This window comes from Podarcis pityusensis, assembly GCF_964106645.2.
Source record: "Podarcis pityusensis genome assembly, chromosome: 11".
Lineage (NCBI taxonomy): Eukaryota > Metazoa > Chordata > Lepidosauria > Squamata > Lacertidae > Podarcis > Podarcis pityusensis.
The window spans coordinates 19,538,695-19,561,552 of NC_138036.1; the positions used below are offsets into that span (position 1 = coordinate 19,538,695).

Genomic DNA, 22,858 nt, shown 5'->3' on the forward strand with positions numbered 1-22,858 from the left:
AATGATTGCCAGCAGCTCCGGAGATGCTGCTTTGCAGACAAAAAGCAGGGAATATCAAGTAAGATCTCATGCTATGAAAATAAGGACATAAAAGGAAGACCAAAACCATACCCCAACAAAACAAAGGAGTTTATTTTCCAAAATGGGATGTTCATAAGCTAAACAAATTAACAGCCGAAAGATGTAGATGATGCTAACTTTGTTAACAGACACAAATTGTACCAAGTTATAACAGTGCAATATTAAACAGCACTATTTACATGCATATTTACAACCTCTGTTGTCTTTACATAAGTTATTTTACCTACTTCTTGGGAAATTTCACACACACATCTTGTGTTAGGAAATAGACTCTACTTAATCTATTCAATATAAAACGAGGAACCCAAAAAAAAAGCCAGACATGTTCCTGGGCAACATTTCGTAAAGACAAAAATAGATGCTTAAAAAGGGAAGGGACAATAACCAGCAAACATTTAGGGCTTATTTTCTGTAATAAAAACTGTTTAGCTCTATACAAGTGATTGTATATGGTATCTAAATTACCAAATTGAGAAGTAACAGAAATGCCAATTTCTGAGCATTACAGTTCAAAGCAACACGCATTATTGTGCAACACTGAACTAAAAACAGAATCATGTCAAAATTTTTTTTGAAGAAAATGGGGAGGGAAACAAATAGAATTCCTCAATTGAGACATCACTCTCTCTCGAAAGTAAATGATGAGATGGTGTGAGACTTCCATTTCCCTCCGTCACTGTGAAGTGGGATTGCAAACCATGATTTGTAAGCAATCCTGATTAGCACTAATCATAGTTTGCTCAATTTATGCATCATGACAAACTATGGCTAAGGTAAATCAGGAAAGGCAGAAGGAAGGAATCAAATGTGAGGTTGGGCTGAAGAGGTATAAATGCGGAAGACATGCCTGTTCCTCCAAACTCATTTACGCTAACCTGACATCTAAATTGAACCAGCATTTTGGGAGATCATCAACCTGACATTTTAACCAAGTGAATTTGTTTGAAAACCTTTATGAACTAAAATGCCTACCATATTTAGCTGTTTGAGAGCAATACTCTATGTGCAGATTTTCAATTTTCCCCCAAGGTGGATGAGTAGTAGGAGTTTTCATGATTGTGAAACATTTGACAGTTCATGAGCCTAAAAAATATAGGATGACAGCCATATCCTATACAAAGGCGAGGAAGTACAATTGCAAAGTCATAGTGTATTTTATGATTCTAGGAATTTTCCTTTCTTAAAAAAGTGATAATGTACCACGACAACCCTTAGATTTGCAGATTAATGTGAAATGTTTGAAATAAAATTTGTTCCAGTCAAAACATTGTTTATTTAACTGTACATAAAATAAACTATGATATATATATACACTTGTTTAAGTTACAGGATTTAAGTTTACATTTTTTTGGCAGATTCTGTTTAATAAAATGGAAATTGCATAACTTAACTGCTAGGAGAAACTTAATTTCCTTTGTTTGGTATGGATATTAAAGATTTTCCATCCCTTCTATTTGCTATTCATACCTATGCTGGTTTTTGTTTTTCTTCTTTTAAAAAAACACAACACTATTATTCACGTGTAGCATTTCACTGTTTCCTTTTGCGTTCTGATTCTAAGCAAAACTTTTCATATGCTTCTTCAATTTCTGGGTCCATCTCATCGTCATCATCATCATCATCATCAAAATACCTACAAAATAATCCATATGTTAGATGACTATCTTTTCCAGTCACAGAAGACACCATCTTTGAGAGCAAGATATACACCAGGATCAAAGCCCCATTTTTATACCTATATGTACCCTTGACAATGAACAGAACAGATTGCGCCGATTTGACATGGAAGTATTTTGCACAAGCTAAGTTCATCTGTCCAATCGCATTATAATTACAAAATGCTCAAGTGTTTGGAATAAGGTTGTGCAATATTTCAGAAAAGAAACTTACACAGCACTGGATTCAAAGAAGTGTGAAAGCAATGAGTTTACTCATTAGTGTGATTTTGCAAAATGCTGCGCAAGTGCTAGTGGAAGACTTTGCACAATAAAGTTTCTGCAGCTGTGGTACAGTGCACCTGCAACTTGTATATACACAGGGTGCATTCCGTTTCCCACTGCAAAGTAAGCCCTAATGGTCAGATTGCATATGATTTAACTTTGGTATTATTATTATTAATAATAATAATAATAATAATAATAATACCTTAATACTCAAGTGCAAAGCAAGTCTTGCTTCCCTGTGAGCAACTGTCTGTGCTCCAGTCACTAGGGCTTGCTCTACACATGTGTGGAAGACTCAAGCTATAAACAGTTAAATATATGGAGTCCTCATAAGAAAAAGGAAAATGATCTTGTGCAAAAGGAAGAAACCCTATCACAATAATTCCATTTTTCTTGTGCAGTGCTCTTCTGTGAAGTTTGAAACAGGAATTCTGTAAGCAGAAGAGGCTTTCTGCTCAGAGCCAAGCTGTTTTTTCCTGAATGTACAGAAATTTTATTTTCAAAAGCAACACTGTTTTAGTAGAAACAGATATAATTTGATTGGTGCACCAGAGAATGCTAACGAAGCAAAATTGCAAGAGGTGAGGCATACCCATTAGAAACTTCATTGTTTATAAGATGATTTTTTTAAAAGGTCAAGTTTTGATGAAAGCACTCTTGAAAAGTGGTGCCCTAATTCAGGATTTCAAACAACAAATTGAAGACAGGATAGGCCTAGATTAAAATGTCAGACTCAAACAAGAACTTACGGATCTCCAGCTCCTGATAAGTCTGTTCCATTTTCCTCATACTCATGAAACAAATCTTGTCTATCAAGGAGTTCTTGGTATTTCTCTTGATAATCTATGATAGAATTTTTTTATTTAAAAAATTAAGCTGCATTTCAAAGTTTAGTTCATTTACTATACCCATAATTAAAACTGTACAGTCAGTAATACACAAATAAATGTTTGGATGTATCTAAGCAACAAATGTGCAAAGCATGATCAGTGTAAATTTGATGCTGTTTTGAGAACCACTTACAAGATTTTAGGCACATCACTTTGTTGCACTCCGTTCCATCAACATAAGGTTAAGAAGATTAGGTGAAATTAACAAACTGCTTCAGCAAGCAGATGCAATGATACAAATTTACACTCTCATGAAAGAAAAATGGTGCAAGCACCAAGAAGGGTAGAATACCACAAGGCTTCGATTCACAGCAATCACAGAGGAAAAACTTTATTTCAATCCTATAATTTGTTGCCAATAATTCACTAACAAATGAGAAACGCTGTAATGGTTCTGCATTCCAGTTTCACTCCCAGCCTTCCCATGTTGAGCAGGAAGATCTGCAGGGGGCTTCTAAGCAAGTCCAGTTGAACACTTAGTTGACCACTTTCAGACTTTCCTGTTCAACATGGGAAGGCTAGCGGTGGCACTTACATGGTTGAGGGTGGAGTGCACTACCGCTACTCATGTTGCCATTCCCTAGTCAGGTGTTAACACCTGAACAGGGCTACTGTTTAGGTACCTGGCCAGAGTCAAGGGTTTCCCGTTGCTGTTCTGTTCTTGTTGGAGAGGGAGTGATAACAAAGCTCTTGTTTAGCTTCCTGACTGGTGTGCCCTCTAATCCTTCCATAACTAACATTAAAGCTATGGGTGGGATTCACTAAGAGAACCCCTTTAGTGGAAACCCTGTGCAAGGGCTTCTGCCTGAGCAATGGGACTCCCCCCCCCCGGCCTTCTTAAACTGGCTCAGGGGTGTGTGTGTGTGTGTGTGTGTGTGTGTGTGTGTGTAGAGAACACCCAGAACAGTATGTGGGAAGAGGAAAGGGGTGATTGTTCCATCTGTCAAGCGGCAAGCTTGTTTAATGTTGAATTCCACCTAATGTTAATACAGGAAACTTCCCATTTGTGCAGAGGTTTTTTTCGGGGTCATTGTGCGCTTGCATGAAATTGCAAACCCACTCAAAAAGCCTGCTAAAACCCCATTCTGCCCCACACCTTTAGTGATGTTTCAGTGAAGTCACTTCTGGGTTCAGTGCTGTGCATGTGTACAGGATGGTGCATATATTGGTTGCGCCTAAAACGGGAGTTGCCTGTACATTTTTACAGAGGTTTTCCTTAATATCAGACTTCATGAGCTCCTCAGATAATTTCTACCTAACTGTCCCCCCCCCCCACATCAAGTTGTTGACATACCTGGATCTGCTGCAGTGAAAGGCACACCTTCAGATGTGTAAAATGTTGGTTCATTCTGAAATCAAAATATGATTGTTTTTATCAGTAACTACTTCCACATTTTATCAGTACTTTATACATAGTCTGATAAATGCATCTGAAGCAAGAGGAAACACAACTATTCATTACCATAAAGTAATTAGGGTCGTTTTCTGGAGTTGCTTCCTTGTATGTTGAAGTTATATGCACCCTTCCCCAGTTACTTGACCGTAGTTCTACAAGTTTCAGAAGCATATGCTTTACATCTCTGTAAAAAGAAAGTACATAATAAAACTCACTGCATTTCCAACACGAGGGAGTAGTTTACTCACTGCTTGCAATCAGAACATAAGGGAGAAACAAAACAAAACTGATACCTGTTGCTCATTCATTCACAGCTGCTCATGAACTCAGTTTAAAACAATGTTTTAACTAATTGCCAAAGACAATTTAATTTGGAAAGTAATCATTTACATTTATATATTTATTAAATTTTATACCACTCTTCATCTGAAGATCTCAACTTTGAATTTGAAGTCAATACTCTCATTCAGTCAACACAAACATGACATTGGTGAGCACAACCACACCCCTGAAGAGAAGGGAAGGCTATTTTTGCTGATGTGCTGTTCCTCTGGGAGTGCCTTTTTTGGGTGCTGAATGATGCAGGCAGCAGTGAGAATTGCCTAAAATTGCCTCCCCTCTCCTTCCATTAGTGAAGGCATCTACTGGATCAAAAGCGTATCAGTGAGCATAATGGCATCAGTTGGATTCCACCCATTGATTACCAAAGACTGATCTATTTGAAAGCAGTATGACTTAAACCATGTCAGAAATTTCAGCACAAGTTGTATTAAAGATACCACAACAACAATTCTTAACTATAGTAATGATCAGAAAGCTTTAAAAGCTGTTCCACCTTAAGAGATGGCAAAGAACAGTAATCATCCCAAATGGAAAGCTAGGAAGCAATGATTTTCTCACTACCTGCTGCAATTTGCATCCAAGACAACATTTTCAATTTTCTGTATCATTTCATTCATATAAGTCTTTCCTTTCTCTTTCCATGCATCTTCTAGTACTGAGCCTGTCAACTAAAGAATACATACTATTAGAAGACATTTTCAAAATGTGACTTGAAGGTTAATGACATTTCTGCAAGCACTGGGTCTGTGATGAAGGCCTTCATAATACTTTTTAATTATTTAATTGATTAAATGCATTTAAAAAGCTTAATATTTAAAACTCTTAAAGCAGCATAAAAATAAAAAAGCAGCATCGAAACCCCTCACCCTGCAAATCTAAGCTACTTGGATATCCTTCTATGGAAACAAGAAACTGCTTGGATGTTCTTCCAGTATTTATTATGCCACACATATGTAACAGCCTAATGCATAGATCTCTTTATTCTTCTGTTAGAGTCACCATAGTAGGGGAGATAATAAAACCACCAAGCTTTGCACACCACTGGTTGAATGCTCTTGAAACCTATTTTTATGATTAATCACATTCTGAATTCCAGTATACCCGAAGGAGTGTCTCCACCCCCATCGTTCTGCCCACACACTGAGGTCCAGTGCTGAGGGCCTTCTGGCAGTTCCTTCACTGCAAGAAGCCAAGTTACAGGGAACCAGGCAGAGGGCCTTCTCGGTAGTGGCACCCGCCCTGTAGAATGCCCTCCCACCAGATGTCAAAGAGAAGAACAACCACCAGACTTTTAGAAGACATCTGAAGGCAGCCCTGTTTAGGGAAGCCTTAATGTTTAACAGACCACTGTATTTTAATATTTTGTTGAAAGCTGTGAAAACCCAGCCAGATGGGCGGGGTATAATCATCATCATCATCATCAAATCTGGCTCTCTTTGAAAAAAGTTTGGGCACCCTGATTAGATCAAGTATGATGTAGAAAACAACTCTTAATAATGAAAACATCATACTTTCAGTAGTTTCACCGCACAGGTTAAATTGTTGTCCACAGGATTAGAGAAAAGGGTGTTCAGTAATTCATGAAGTCCAGTCTGAAGAATCTCTGCTCGGGTTAGCTGACCTTTAGTTCCTTTTACCTATAAAAATGCACATAGGAATGTTTACATGCCATTAAAATTAGTGTAGTTTGGAACCACTGGTTTGATGACTTCAAAATTAAAAATATTGCAAGTCATTTAGACCCAAGTGTCTGGAATTGTATTTTCCTATACAAAACTAGCGGCTTACAGAACCATAAACCCAAAGCCCATGATCAGGGGTCTATACATTATATCTGGGATAGCAAGTAAAAAATACTTTTACTAGCCCAGAAGAACACAGTAAAAATGCCCTGAGTAGATGCAGACTGCCTTTGCTTTTTCAACAAACCACTCTGCTCCTCCCATAGACCAAAGAAAGGCCAATAGCAGAGACGGCACTATGCTAAACCACCTGAGGGTCTCTTTCCGAAAATTTAGCATTGCACCTTCCTCCCTGTTAAGAATGTGGCTAAATAACACACTCCCTCCCCTTTCTTTTCTGGCTTTGGGGAGCCATTTCTTTATGTTTCTTTTCGGCATCAGTAAGTCTTCTCCCCCTTTTAAAAATCAGCAAGACTACTTTGTTCTGCAAATATATATATTCTGCCTGCTTGCTAAATCAGGAATAATGATTTTTTACACTTGAATAGCTAAGAGGAAATTTAAAGCCACCTTTTATAATAGCTTGTTGAAATCAATGCTACTTAACTACACTAAATACTTTATTTGCCAATTGCACTACATTACTTAGGCTTAAGAAGCCTAATTCTAGGAAGCTGGCTGGCAGATAAAGTATTTAGAAATTGATACATTCATGCTAGCATTCCTAATCACCTAATAATTTTGGATTAACTTTACTGTCTGAATAATCCTCAAGAATATTCTGGGCCATTCCCTTAAACTCTCAGTTTTGGTTAGAAAAGAAAGAAAATACTTCAGTCTACAATGAAACTAGACTAAACCTTGTCATCTACAGCAGCCATTCCATCAGGCTACATGAGAGGGAAAGAGCTGGGAATGTAGGTCTCTCCATCAGTTCTGCTGAAGGACCCAACAACTTTTGACTCCTCTTGGCCTCAAACGCTTTCCATTCTAGATGGTCATTAGAAGAACTAACTAGGAAATATTGCTTGAAGCCCCTGCCCTTCCGATCCTTTTTCCTTCATGTATTTTATACTGTAAGCCTCAGAGCAGGGACCATCTTACCAATGGTGACTTGGTTATGGGAGCTCTTTCTAACCAGGATAAAATGCTTCATGTTAAGAATAAACGAGTGTATAGCAGTTTTGTTTAGGGAAATAAAGTGATAAAGGATAGTAGCAGAATTCTACTCAACTGCTCATTAAGGAACATATAATTCACACCATCCAGTGTTTTGGCAAGTAAGCAAAAAGGCACTTGGATGTTTCAACAAGGATTTGGACACTTTAACAGAAATAAAATTTTTACTGAAATTATGCAATAAATAAGAGAATTCTAAGCTAAAGGTATGATACTTATTTTTAGATTTTTACTACTTTTGACTTATAGTCAAAATGTACGCTTAGATCCTTTTCTCACTGCTAGTCTGATTTTTTTTAAACCAAATCCCTTTACCTCTAGATTTAGATAAAGCTCAGCTAAAAATAGCACAAATGCATGAAATCTTTTCCGTGCAGCTTCATCTCCTTTGGCAGCTTCATCTCTATTTTCATACTCTTTTCGACACCTAGAAAATACATGTTTTAATCAGCAATATTCTCAACGTCAGTCAGTTCTAGTCATACAAAAACATTTAAAACCTGCAGTTAAAAGCCAGTATTAATGGGGAATAATAGGCAAAGGATAGATTAAAATGGGATGGCATATAATTGAAACAACTGCGTATCCAAGGCTTCATTTCGTCAGTATGGTTGTTCACTACTCAAATAGATCACTGCCATTAACTTAAATGCACCCTTCATATATTTAGCTATATATTTCTGGGTTCAGTTACACTCTGGTGTAATTAAGAAAGGGATATGCAGCTAGGAATGACTCAATTGTCAATAGCTTCCACCGAGATCTATAATGCAATATAAAATGAGATGTTGTCGAAGAGAAATTTGTGAAGAGGCAAAACTTCCCCAGATTACTAGAGACCCATCCCAACTGTGCCCGTGAATGCATGCTGAAACGCTTACACAGATGGAACGTTTGTAATAGGGCAACATTGAATTCCACCCAGAGAAAATATACTAGCTGAATGTCCAAGCATATTCATCACTTTTCATTTGTTAGAATAAAAAGGCTGAACTTCAGCACTATAGGCACCCAGCTTCTTTACCCACTAAGTTATACAAGTTGCAGTTAAGTTTATATATATGGTATTTTTATAAGCATGGGAAGACTTAGAGATACACACACAAATGTATTCTTGGCTGGGTGAGGGAGGAAAACAATGGATTATTTATCTAAAAAAAATTTCAGGTGCTTTCTGCAATTATGCAGGCTAGAAATTTAGATTAAAAATGAAAGCTGGGACTCTTGGAAACATGGAGAGAATATAGAATATACACAGACTAAATTAAGGCTGGTTGACTGTCAGCAGCTTCTCCTTCATTGCTATAAACTCTGTAGGTTTTACTTACTAGAACATGCCAGCCAAAACATTTGAAAAGAGGTGGAGATAAGAAATGAAGCAAAATGAAGCAAAAATCCCAAAATGCCTCTGATTTATTGGGGCAGAATATAATTATGCAACACATAAAATTGTTCTGGTAGTCCACTGGGCAAGCTTTTGAATCAGATGTTTAAGCAGCGAAGAAACACAAGAAAATCAAGCCAATTTTGAACATGACTGTTTAATGTCATAAAAATACAGATACTGACCTGTGAAGCAGTAATTGCCTAAAGTTGCCACTTTGTGGATTAATGGTGAGATTATGAGAAAGATAATTGCACAGCCTTGCTCCCATATAAGAAAAATTTGGAACAGATGTAGCCTTTCAAACAAAAGAATAATTGGAATTAAAATTACAAAATGCTGTGGATTTCTTGTACTTAAAATATTTTCCTTGACCCCTCCACAAGAATGTGAAAAGAACAATATTCAGCTAACCAGAAATCACTGATTGTTTTTTAAAGGCTCCAACAACCACCAGTAGCTAGGCCTCCTCTAAGTGTCAGTTGACTCAGTTCTTATTTATTATAATGCATCCTTTCTTATACTCATGTGCCCCCTTGGTATAATTTTGGCCTTTGAAATACTTAGTTCCTTGCTTTTCCCTTAAGTCCCACAGCTGCAACCCTGCTACCCTCCCACTCACAGCCATCTCAGAAAGTAGTTGTGAGTTATCTTTGCACTGAGTCCTCTAATTGATAAAGAGTTCAATTCAAGGTCTCTGTCCTCATTTTCAAAACTTCCATGAGGTTTCAAATTCGTTTTTGGCAGAAAGACATCTTCTACATCTTCAACATTTGATAGTAAATATTATCTAGCTGAATTTATACAATACCAGGAGCAGAAAAAGATGCAAAAACCAGTGCATTTTGAAATATAAAAACAACTACAGGATACATTGTAATGTTAGCAAAGTGGCAGATATCTATCTCAAGTTGTGGACACTCTTTAAAGCAGAGCTTTCCAAACTGTATCGTGACATGTTAGTGTGTCGGCTGCAGTGTGTAGGTGTCATGCAAACGCTCCCTGCGCTCGTCCCGGGGCTGGAAAGGGGTTAGTTTAACCTCTGTTTTGCTAGTAAAACTGAATTACTGTGTTGCAAAATGATGCATGTCTAAAAAGTGTGTCACCAACATGAAAAGTTTGGAAAGCTCTGCTTTAAAGATTCAGCCTTTAAAATTAATTGGGTCATCTTCCGGTTTGGATGTATGGCTAGTAAGACAAAAGTACATAATGCCCTTGGCTTGAACTGCATTTTTCAACGCTAAAAGAAATGCCAACTAACAGAAGTAAGGAATGATATAGCAAAAAGAACATTAAGTAGCCTCAGAAAGCAATATGTATTTCCTTTGGAGTAGGCCATATTGAACATAGAAGGCCTTACATCTCAGTAAACAAAAACTGGAGAAGGTTGCAAGTGAAAAAAGGGATCAATGAGGTATTTCCCTATTTTGTATCTAAGAAGTCCTACTTAAACTTTGATTTCTGAATTGGCATTTACACATGCCCTGACCTTAGCTTATTATTCAGTGAAATATGACACTAAGAGCACTGAAACTGGAACTAATATTCTATTTTTAAAACATTTCCTGGAATTTTAAGTAGGTTACAGTAAGGTTTCATAAGGCAAATGAACTGCCCCCCAAAAGGAAAAAAATAATACTTTGGATATAAGAGTTAGTTACCCTTTTCCATTTGCTTTGTGTACTAAAATACATTCAGTGAAGATTAAACAAATATTTCTAAGCTATATCACAGAATGTAGGTTTCCTTCATACCAGACTTTAAAAAACAGGGAGAGAATCCTCATTCTGCAGCCTATTATTCAAAGGCACACACCTTTCTGTCACTATTTTAAACCTGCATGGCAAAATTGCAAGGAGTTGGTCCTCACTATCAAGGAAGAGCTGATCAATGAAGTGAAAGTACTAGGAAGTGATCATGGTCTCTTGGGTTTCATTGTACAGAGGCATGGGAAAGCTGAATGTAGTTAGACATGCACTCTGGACTTTAAGAAGCTTGATTAAAAAAAGCCTTAAGGAACTGCTGGGTAAAATTCCATGGTCAGAAAGATTCAAAGACGAATGGCAGTTTCTTAAAGTTGAAATATTGAAGGCACAAAACGCAGACAATTCCAACAAGTGGGAAGCATCTAAAGAAACCAGTGGGGTAGCATAAGGAGCTCACAGATGAGCTGAGGTGTAAGAAGGGCATGTATAAGAAATGGAAGAAAGGGGAAATCACAAAGGAAGGGTATACATGAATAGGCAACAGTTGCAGGGAAGTTAGGAGGGTCAAAGCTCAGAATGAACTCAGGCTTGCAAAAGAGGTTTATTCAGCTACGTTCAAAGCAAGAAGAAGAACAAGCAAGTAGTAGTTCCTTTGCATGGAGATGATTGACAAATGCTATTGGGTGACAGAGAAAAGATGGAACTGCTCAACACCTACTTTGCCTCTGTCTTTCCCAAAATGAAAGCAGTGTCCAGCCTGGCAATAACAGAATAAATGATTTCAGAAAGGCTTTTCACAAAGTCCCCCATTATCTTCTTGTGGTAAAATGTGTGCCAGACAAGGTAACTCTTAGGTGGATTTGTAGCTGGTTGACCGACCGAACCACAAGTGATGGTTTCTCATCATCCTGGAAAAAGTGACAAGTGGTGTACCGCAGGGCCCACAATTGTTCAACGTCTTTATAAATGATTTGAGGGAAGGAATCGAAGGGGTGCTCATCAAATTTGCAGATGAAACCCAACTGGGAGAGTTAGCTACTGCTGCAGAAGATAGAATCAGAATTCAGAATGACTTTAACAGATTGGAGAATTGGGCCCAAACTTACAAAATGAATTTTTATAGGGACAAATGTACACTAAGGCAGGAATAATCAGGTGCACAAACATAAGATGGAGGACACCTGGATTGCCAGTAGTAAACGTGAAAAGGATATAGAGGTCTTAGTTTACCACATGAGTCAACAGTGTGATGCAGCTGCAAAAAAGCAAACACTCTTCTAGGCTGCATCAAAAGAAGTATAGTGTCGCAATCAACGTAAGTCATAGTCCTGCTCTATTCTGCCCCTGTCAGTCCACACCTGGAATACTGACCTCAGTTCTAGACACCACAATTTAAGGTTACTGACAAGCTGGAAAGTGTGCAGAAGAGGGCAACCCAGATGATCAAGGTTCTGGAAACCAAGCCCTATGAGGAACGGTTGAGAAAACTGGTTATGTTTAGCCTGAACAAGAGGAGACAGAGAGGAGATATGACAGGCATCTTCAAATATCTAAAGGGATGTCACACAGAAGACGGAGCAAGATTGTTTTCTCCTGCTCTGGAGGGCAGGACTTGAACCAATGGCTTCAAGTTGCAAGAAAGAAGATTCTGTCGGGTTTTACAATGTCTCTCCCACACATTTAGATTTATTTAGTAATTACACAGAAGCTGCAGTCCGAGCTCTCCTAGCTCAGTCTTCACTGGATGAACCAGTTGGTCCCAATGGATGACACTGTCTGCACCAGCAGGACACCCTCCACTTTTTGCCCCACCTCCTGCTGGGATGATGTTGCCCCAGTACCCGGCTCTTCCTCCTGCTCCGAGGGGATTCGGGTGCAGCCAGCCCCTCCTCCTCTTGAACCGAGTCTATCAGAGGCTCTGTGGAACAGTCTCACTCAGGAGGTGGTGAACTTTACTTCATCTGAGGTTTTTAAGTAGAGGTTGGATAGTCATCTGTCATGGATGCTTTAGTTGAGATTCCTGCATTGTAGGGGGTTGGAGTAGCTGACCTTTGAGGTCCCTTCTAAATCTACAATTGTATGAAAAGCTTCATCTCTAGTGTAAACAATTAACATCCAGATCTTCAAAAGCTCCTAATGGCTCAATCTTTTATTTTATTTTAATAAAAGCAAACATGATGTATCCCATGTTTCTGTGAGATTAGAAATTCATGTAGATATTTTATATATATTATGCAACCTGTCCATCAAACATGACATATATATATACACACACTCTACCTGTTGGTATATGAGCTCAACAAGTTCTTGTAATGCTTCATCTGTAGTGACACAAGCATTTACAGTTTCTGAAAAATGTGCTCTTTCAGTTTCAAAACAAGCCGGCTGTTCTGCAAGGTGGTTGAGAAAGTCCTGCACATATTCTGTTAGAGTTGGAAATCCATCACAACCATCTTCCAAAGAAGATTCCTAAAAGCGATTATAGTCAGCTTTGGAATTAAACTTATTATCAGTTCTCATTCAAATGGCTTCAACAACTTATATTTACCAATAATAGTGGAAGGAAGGCAAAATAAATAAATAAAGCAATCTGAAGTTTAAAAAACACACAACCCTGGAACAGTCTTAAACTGGGCATAAAGTTCTACTAGGGGGCCTTGTTAACAATCTTGTTGTGGTGAGCCATGCTGTCCTGTCCACACACCATGAATACTTGCTGTTGGTGAATTACAGCTAAATTATAGCTACTGTAAAATAATATATAACAAAAAGACTGGGTGGTATGTCACAGGCACAGGATGCCCAATTCACTCAACAGGAGCTGTTTCAGCTAGGCAGTTGCAATGGCATTGGAATTTATTTGTGTGTACACGCACACTCTAATTAGCTAATTTTTCCCTCAACTAAAATCTTCTACATTTATTCATTTTGTAATTATTATGTGCATATATAAAATGTAAACACTGTTGCTGTTCAGAGATGCTACTGCAAAAAAGCAAGCAAGCTGATTTTTTTCATACAGATCAGACACAGTATATAAATGGACTTTCTGCCTCCCCTTCCAACTTATAGCTCTCCCCAAATCCACAATGGCAACCCATGTGTTACATGATAGCAAAAGATACTTAGTTTTACGGAAGGGTATTTGAAGTCAAGTATACTAGCACTCTTATTAATATTAATAATGTGCTGTGTGCAGTACTGGCACATAATCAAAAAAGAGGGAGAGGCTGTCCTCTCCCATCAGTCAGCTAAATATATTGAAGTGTATACTTTTACATATACACACTACTAATACATATATTTTTAAATAGCCAAGGCCTATTAGAAAGCTTTATCCACAAAACCCCATGTCATTCAAGAGCAAACTTTTTCAAGGCGTCCCTAAGGCATTCTCAAAATTTCAGCAAATTGAATGTTGCTTACAGATTATCTAGCTGACCTACTATTAGACAAATCAAAAGTTGCAAACAAACAGCAGCACTGAAGTGTCTATGGGCAGGAGATTTCTTCATTTTAAACCATTTGGTGTTTAAGGATCTCTAAAACACCAAGAGAAATTATGGGATGGAATGTTTCAGCTTCCAAGATCAAAGTCATTTCTTACAAAGAAGATTAACAAGTCTAGCAGAATGTTCACATTGGCCTCACTTGCTTGGAAATGGAAGAGAGAGGAGGCTAAATACTTACTGTAAGATTAGGGGTATATCCTGAGGGGTAAAATTCAGGTGCATTCACAGAAAGCTTTGATATTACCACTGGAGCCACAACCACCTGAGGTTTAGCCATTCCTGATTTAGAACTATTTTTTTCTGGTAAAGATGTAGCTCTTGCCTGTTCTGAAAATTTAAAATATGAAGAAACTGAGTTTGCATGTTTCAACCAGAAGTCATTTTAAATACGCCCCCCAACAGTGTACTGGGCTCCCAAAATCTTGTTGGCATCCCTGCTCTTCTGCTCATTGTTTCTCTTTCTCACTATTGACATTATGCAACCACTAGCACTTAAATAAATCACTTTTGTCAGGGTCAACCATGGAAAAAGGAAACTAAGCTCAGTTTTAAAGATAGGAAGAATTAAAAGACTTTACTATCATTGTAGTGCAGTCTCTTAAACACAAGGCAGTTCTATGACAGCTGAGAGATGGCTTTATTCCTTTACTAGAGAAGATATGCAATTTAGACACAGTTCTTGCCACAGGCGTATAGGTGGCTGTTAATATACATGGTGTTCATAAAGTTATAAAGAGCTGCATCATACCACATCAGGAAAACTCCAAATGTGAGAATAAAATTTATACCCTGCCCTTTAGCAGAAAAATGTCCCTGCCTACTGGCTCATCATCTAAAAAGACATGACATGAGGAAAAATGCAGGGGAGGGGGGGAGAGTGAAATTCAGAGAAGATTTAATCTCAAAGAGAAAAAAGAAAGAAAAAGAACCCACTCAAAGTCCAATCAATCATTAATAGTTGAAGCCCGCAATCCTAAATGGTGTGAGAGAGACAGAGAGCTAAATTCAAAGGCAGTTCTATCATCTCATCCTATGCCCTTCTGGGCTCAAGTTGCAGGGCAGAACAGAGGGAGTGCCCTTCCACTCATTTCCAGCACAGGTCAGTGGGAAATGCCTTTTAAAAAACTTTTTCCCCCTCCCTCATTAGTAATAACAAGAGGATAAGGTGAGGGAGAGATCTGGACACCCTCAGTTCCAATTTGGGGCCAAGTTGTGGGGCCAAGAGGTCATTGGATTGAAGCAATTTCTTAGAATCACCTGGCACACACCTGTTTGATGCTAGCAATGTTGGGTTGAAGCTCCATTATCAGTTGGGCCAGGACTTCAGAGGAGCTTCTAGCATTGGAGAACTAAACCCTTAACCTCAGATCTCCCTTTCTGACTTAAGCAGGAGGGATCCAATTCATCCTATGGCCGCTGGGATGCACTCCCAAGAACCACTGGATTGTACACTAAGAATCAAAAAGAGTGGTTCCCGAATATTTTATTGCACAGAGCATTTGAAAACTGCTGAGCATCTTGGCTGACCACTAAATATTTCCTGCCTGTTATAGCTATTGCAATATGCTGTGCTAGATAACTGCATTATTTTTAATTGCTTTCTTAATTGCTTTTATTTCTTATATTGGATTTTATTGTATTACAGTTTGAACGACTTCAAACTGTAATACAATACTACACCATAAGAAATAAAAGAAGCAATAAAATACAACTACAAATCAATATGAATATTTAATGCTGACATAGTGCAGACCACCTGAATGAAGCTTGTGAATCACTGGTGGTCCACAGACCAGTCAGGAAACCCCTAGTGTAGGAAGTTTGTGAACAGAGAAACAAAATCAATGAACATTTGAGTCTACACTACTGATGATTGATTGTCTATTAAGTGGTACTGAAATGGGGATCTGAACAAGTCCCCCACTCAGTCAATCTGTTATTGCCTAGATTTTAGCTAGTTATTAAGACTGGAGTGTCATTATCTGGTAACCCACCATAGCTCTCTTGGATCACACAGAAGATTTTACTATAACCTATGTATTCCCTAGCCACTAGAATGCATTTCAAAGAAGTTCTGGGATGCATTTTTTTTAAATAAAAACTGAATATAAAATAATCACATATATTTTTTTAAAGGTATAATTGGGGAATGTAACTGTTAAAAAAACCTGAATTAATTGGCATTAGATATCGAAGACATTAGGCTGTCCCCGTTCTTTCAATTCAAACAGAGCTTGAATCTGGAATCTTACACATAGCTTTGCCTCAGAACGTAAATAAAGATTCTTGTTTGTGTGTGTGTATATATTTATGTATCTCACACTCCTTAAGTCAACAGGTCTTACCATGACAGCTTCTTGTGCACCCCTTACAAATTACAAATAATTCCTATGCACTGAAGATTACACAGAACAAAGCAAAGTTTTGCATTACCAAAACATAAACCTTTTTCCTAGACATGTATAAGAGGAAAAATATTCAAATTTTAAGGTATTTATTAAGTATAAAGCCTTTTTGCCACATTTCAGACAACATAGCAGACATGTGTCAGTCTTTCTGTTGGTGGAGAAATGTATTTAATTGTATTTAAGGCGGCATTTTAATTCATAGGGTAGAATCCAATTGGTCCTCCTGTTGCTGTTGCTCCAGCAAAGGTGTCAGCAAACAGAGGAGAGGAGATTTCAGCTCATTTCCCTGTCGCCTGCAATCTCCAGAAACATGTTCTGGAGTGTCCCCTAAACTCCCCCCCCCCCCGGCAGCAGATTTTAAGGGTGTCAGAGACTCAAAAGGATATGACAGATCAGCAAAAATCACCTCCTCTCTGTTACCAGATAACTCCTGCTGAATCAAGGGCACCAACTGGATTAAACCCATACAGGTAATTAAGTATATCGTATCATCAATGTATATTCTATGTTATGGATGGCAGGCATAAGCAACTCTGTCTCAAGAAGTTTACAAACTAAGCTTTTTAATGAGTATGTTGTCTGTCCTAAATTTTAGGGTTAAGGCAGGCGACGCACTTATTTACAGCTGATGACATATTCTGCTTTCCTAATTTACTGTGTAGCTGCTTCCTCAAAGGCAACAACTTCTTTTAAATGCAGTACACAAGATGTGGGAATCTTGCCACCTTGCTCAGTTTTAAAGTCTAAGCCCTATATAATCGCCCTGAACATTTTAAATTGAAGAGTGGTAAAAATAAAAATACACAAGAAACTTCCTTAGAAGCAACTACAGATTTCAGTCAAATTTACTGCTGAATCCTCATGTTTCAGGATGTCAGCCTTCTTGCATCTTCCCATATGACTAGTTCCTTTTTACATTTTGAATTAGTAATCAAGATTAACACTGGCTAAAATGTTGGTTGAGTTTCATGACAGCCCTTTTCCACATGGGCACAAAAGCTCCATGAAGAGTTCAAAGACATTTTTACCGTAATCTCCTAAACATGCCTACCGTATTTTTCGCTCTATAAGACGCACCAGACTACAAGACGCACCTAGTTTTTGGAGGAGGAAAACAAGAAAAAAATATTCTGAATCCCAGAAGCCAGAACAGCAAGAGGGATCGCTGCACAGTGAAAGCAGTAATCCCTCTTGCTGTTCTGGCTTCTGGGATAGCTGCGCAGCCTGCATTCACTCCATAAGACGCACACACATTTCCCCTTACTTTTTAGGAGAGAAAAAGTGAGTCTTATAGGGCAAAAAATACGGTACTTTAATGCAAGTTTCACTGGGTTCAATGCAACCCTATGCACAACTAAACTGAACTATGCAGAATTTACTCTAAATGATCATGTTTAGGACTGGGCTGCTATCTATCCCAATCCTGAGTGTTTATACTTAAAAAAAAATTGTTTTAATTCACAAGAACTTGCTTTCAAATTAGTGAGGCTAGACTTCAGATAGGAAAATGACCTTAAGAAAAACAACCACACACAAGCTCTTATTTTACCCTGCCCTATTCCTCACTATGGGATGCGGGTGGCGCTGTGGTCGGTCGTTTGAATTCCCACGATGGGGTGAGCTCCCATTGCTCGGTCCCAGCTCCTGCCAACCTAGCAGTTTGAAAGCACGTCAAACGTGCAAGTAGATAAATAGGTACCGCTCCAGCGGGAAGGTAAACGGCGTTTCCGCGCACTGCTCTTGTTTTGCCAGAAGCAGCTTAGTCATGCTGGCCACATGACCTGGAAAAACTGTCTGCAGACAAATGTTGGCTCCCTCGGCCAGTAAAGCAAGGTGAGAGCTGCAACCCCAGAGTCACTTGCGACTGGACTTAACTGTCAGGGGTCCTTTACCTTTACCTTTTTATTCCTCTCTAATCAGCAGTACCATCTTACTACCCAGTGAGAAACATATATGGACCAGATTTCTAATTAATGGAATGGGAAGGTCAAATTATATATACTGCACTACACACTAGCAAACTTGCACAAATATAAATCGACACATTGTTTGTAACCATACATATCTATTTCAGACTGCATTTAAGGGCAGTCTACAGAGAGGATGGGGCATGCAGGGAAGATGACACACCATCCCAATCTTTTTTTAAAAGTTCACCTAGCCCTTGGTACCGCAATAATCCTAATCCCATTCTTCGTCCCTGCCCAGAGAATTTAAATCAGGACAACAGAGGTGCCATTCCAATAACCAAAGAGACTTCAGGAAGTAAAATAATGGCTCTACCCTATGAGGGACCTAACTTCATCATGGCCAGTGGGGGTTTATTCCCAAAGAAAATCTGCAAAGGACTGCAGGCTTCAATTCCCGAAGTTCAAAGGGCCGTCTCTGCATCTATTCGGGATGAAATGGCAAAAACATTGGTGGAGGAGTGGATGGGAGAGATAGAAACACCAGCAGGGTGCATTTCAACACAGCCCAGTGATATAATTACTACAGCAGGGCCGCCGACGCAAATAAATATAGTCACCCAGTATGCGGAGCCAGCCAGAAATAGAGGTGCTCTTGAGGAATAGCGGTGCATGACGCTAGACACCAAGATACAGGGTTGAAGCGGGAGGAGCGACGATTTCTCGTCTCCCCCCCCCCAAAAAAACCCCCCACAATCTCCCTCCGAAGGCACCCCTGCATAGCCCCAAATTCACCCGAGGGAGACTGAATGGGTCGTAGAGATGGAAGAGGGGGAAACCACACATTTCCCCTACCCCAGCCAGGTTTGCACACTTTCTGCCACGGGTGCCAACTTGAAATAAATATGGGGGGGGGGCAGGTAAGCCCCGCCCCGCATAATCGATGACATTACGCAGTGCACGTACACCCTTGGAATGGCAAAGCCCATAAACTTGGGGGGAAACCCCTCAAATATTTTATTGTTTGGGGGGGGAGGGCAAAAAAGACCTCCCGGCCCCTAGGAGTTGGCTCCTATGTTCTCTTGCTCAGCTACGACTGCGAGGAAGGAGGTTCCCGACGACGGGCCAAGGCTATGCGGGGAGGTCGGCCACCCCATTTCCACTAATAATAATAATAATAATAATAATAATATAAACACGAAAGTGGGAGGGGAGGGCGTGAAGGGACTGCGCAGGAAGCGGCGGCGGGCCAAATACCTGCGGCGGCGCCGGCCCCCGGGGGCGCCGTCTTGGGCGGCCGGAGGGGTTCCTGGTGGTGCGCGAAGCCCTGCTTGAGGAGCTGCTGCGACGGAGCCCCGAAGCCTCTTCCGCCGCCGCTGCCGGTGCCTCCTCCGCCTCCGCTCATCCCCAAGCGGGCTCCGCTCTCTGGAGCCGTAGGAGCCCCACCCCCTCGGCCTCGACCCGCGCCGGGAGCCCGGTCGAAGCCGTTGTCGGACATGTCGGCCTCCTCAGGCCCGCCTCTTCCTCATGGGGGAAACCACCCGAGTCCTCCTCGGCCCGCAAGCGGCCGGCGCCCGCCCCGACACCCGCTTCCTCCCCTTGCTCCGAAGCCGCTTCACTTTCGGTTCCTCCTCCTGCTGCTGCTGCCGCCGCCGCTCGCTCTTCCTCGTCAGGCGGAGCGGGGTGGGGGTGAAATCCCCACACACCGCCAGCCACCAAAGACGAACGAGACACACACACACACGCCCCCCTCTCGCGCTCAGTCAGGGACGCTTGTTGCGTTTCCCCGGTTCGGCTCACAGCGCCTCGCAGCGCCCCGGAGGCCTCCCCTCGCTCCCGCGTCGCCATGGCAACGCGCGGGGCCTAACGGGACCCCACTTGTGGAGAGACAGAGAGAGCCTCCAGGGCCCCTAAATCGCCTTCCTATTGTGGTGGCATAAAGCTGTTGTGGGGTGCAGTCCGCCCCTGTCAAATGCACGAAGTGTTGTTACCTCCCAGACAGGCTTCCACCCCAGAGAGCGAAATCTGTTTATGTGCTTTGCTAGTGGATGTAAAGCCGGGAACCTTATTGGGGATGTCCCCCCTCCCTAGATGTTGGACTACAACGCCCATAAGGCATAAGCATTGGCCATGCTGGCTGAGGCTGATGGGAGTTGTAGTCCAATATCTGGGGAAAGCTCCCTCCTAGGTTTCACATCCTTGATTTGGGCCTTCTCTCACACACACAAATAGGTGTGCTCTCGCTCACACAAATTCAGTGTAGAATGAAACTAATCCCTTCAAGCGGCCATATTTAATTGACTATACCTGGCTAAACCAGGCCACTCTTTTTTATTTTATTTTTTGTATTGTCGTTTTTTATACAGAATGGACACAAGCACACACCAAATGCAGTAATAGGATTGCCATACGTCAGAAAAATTCCTGACATGTCCTGCTTTTCAGGTGTAGAAATGGCGTGGGGGAGGCGGGCGGGGATTTTGCCCAGTTGGCAAAAGGTCAGGGAAAACCCGGATGTACGGCAACGTGATGGAAAAAGCAGCGGAAACAGCTCCAAAAGCTAAAAAAAAATAAAAAATCACTATTTTACTTTTTGAAATATGGCAACCCTATGCAGTAAGAATGATGAGTGCACCATGCTTTTCCCCCCAGCCAGAATTCACTGGAACTCAGTTGTGGCACCTCTCAGGTGGGCACCCTTGCTATTCTAAAAGAATGGTAGAGGTGTTCATGGTGAGTTCCGGCAACCTTTTTTCTAGAGAAATAGCACTGCTCTTAACTATATAAAAGGAAATGGCACCACCTTGGGACTGAATCCCACTTGGTTCAATGGGCCTTACTCCCTGAAAAGCATGCATACGATTGCAGCCAGTCAGCATGGTTGTATTATTATGTTCCCTTATGTCAAGTCACACTATGCTAAATGTGGCTTTCTCCCAGAAAGTGTCCACAGGACTGCACTCCCTGTCATCTTGTAGTAAGCATGTACAATGGTTTGAGAATGGTGTCAACATGTATTTATATTGCAAAAGTCAGGACTGGCTGATGGACAACTTGTGTAGGGTCACAGGCTTACAATCTAAAATACATGCCACAAAAAGTGAGAAGGGAGGATGGAAAGAAACAAGCCTAGGTACCAGTTCTTAAAGTTTCAAAGTTCTCATATAAAAATAATTAGGAAGAGAAGGCTTCATTCCAGTGCATGCTTGTTTGGGATGATGACCCCCTGGCGTTGACAAGACTCATTACGAAGAATGTGTGCTTCGAAAATGTGGCAACCTGGGATTGCTTGCTCATCTGGCACAAGCAGGAGTTTCAACAGTAGCCCTTGGCTCACCCTTTCAGAGCTGGCCATTATAAGATTCCAGAATAAGAAGACATTCTTTACAAAAGCAGCATAAGGGAGGTCCAAACTCTTCAAGTATTTTATTAATCACTGTAATTTATGAATGCTGGAACTAGCAGCTTGGTAACTTCACATTTTTATTTCTCAAACGTTTATTTCTGGACTGAAGCTATGTTCTGGGGTAAACTATGGAAGCAATTAGGCCACTGCTTCCAGATGAGTTTTGTGCAGATTAGTAACTGGTTAAAGAGTAGGAAACTGGTTAAAGAGTAGCAATAATGATTTGACAATTGCCAGAACAGAGGGATCTAAGAAATTGCTTTCCCCAAGGATCTGTATTGGGACTGGTGCTTCTACATTTTTATTTCCTTAATGAGAAAGATTCTTTTGGCAAGTGTCTATTATGTGTGTAAGGGCATACCTACCCCCCCTGCCAACCTGAATAAAATATAGCGGGGAGAGGTATATTTTATTCAAGTGGGGGGGTGTAGGTAAGCCCCCAACCCACATAATCGATCACAAGACACGGCTTACGCACCCTATTAGAATGACAATGCCCACCAACTTTTTGGGGGAGTCTAGTCCCCTCAAATATTTTATTGGGGCGTTGAAGGGACTCAACCCCTAGGAGTTGGCTCCTATGGAGCCTACAGGAGTTGCCAGAAGGAGGAGTACAACACAAGGCGCCATACAACTGTCTTAGGGACTCCACTGGGGAGGATTTTTGCGTAGGGTTTACTCCTCAGCCTTTCCGTCTCCCCAAGATGTCCTGCTGCAGGAAACGACAAGCCGCCGGCGCAGTTAAACCCTCAATTGAAAGCAAGCCGCTCTCCGCGCGCTGCAAAAATAAAATGAAATAAGCCCCAGGGGCGCGCGCCCATGCGCACTCGGGGAGCTTGGCGGCGGCGGCGGCGTGACGCGTTGGCGAGAGCCCCTCTGCCGCCCCCTCTCTTTCGCAAGAGGTGAGCGCGGCTCCCCGCCACGTGACCTCGCCTCTGCCCAGACAGGGTCTCTCTCTTCTCTTCTCTGTTCCCATCCCCGTCCAGTTTCTGGGCTGCGGGCGGCTCGAGCCCCGCCCACTT

General features: G+C 40.8%; 2 protein-coding genes across 2 annotated transcripts in view; both read right to left on the reverse strand.

Annotated features, from left to right (window-relative positions):
- LOC308458058 (uncharacterized protein C5orf34 homolog) overlaps positions 1 to 22,858 on the reverse strand; it is a 388,338-nt gene that overhangs the window by 17,990 nt on the left and 347,490 nt on the right. The window lies entirely within an intron of this gene.
- On the reverse strand, positions 111 to 20,236 carry PAIP1 (poly(A) binding protein interacting protein 1). The gene is made up of 11 exons (XM_080972869.1): positions 19,688 to 20,236; positions 14,294 to 14,442; positions 12,884 to 13,072; positions 9,083 to 9,195; positions 7,829 to 7,940; positions 6,164 to 6,289; positions 5,214 to 5,320; positions 4,377 to 4,494; positions 4,209 to 4,263; positions 2,774 to 2,867; positions 111 to 1,714 (listed from the first exon to the last, which is right to left on the reverse strand). The coding sequence occupies exons 1-11, from the start codon at positions 19,926 to 19,928 to the stop codon at positions 1,612 to 1,614; spliced, it is 1,407 nt and encodes a 468-aa protein (XP_080828995.1). The 5' UTR covers positions 19,929 to 20,236; the 3' UTR covers positions 111 to 1,611.

Excerpts from the sequence above, each read along its gene's own strand:
- PAIP1 (XM_080972869.1), bottom strand. The coding sequence starts at position 19,928 with ATGTCCGACAACGGCTTCGACCGGGCTCCCGGCGCGGGTCGAGGCCGA. Across the intron at positions 13,073-14,293 it reads GATATACCCCTAATCTTACA|GAATCTTCTTTGGAAGATGG; the intron begins GTAAGTATTTAG and ends AATCGCTTTTAG. Across the intron at positions 7,941-9,082 it reads AGGCAATTACTGCTTCACAG|GTGTCGAAAAGAGTATGAAA; the intron begins GTCAGTATCTGT and ends TGTATTTTCTAG.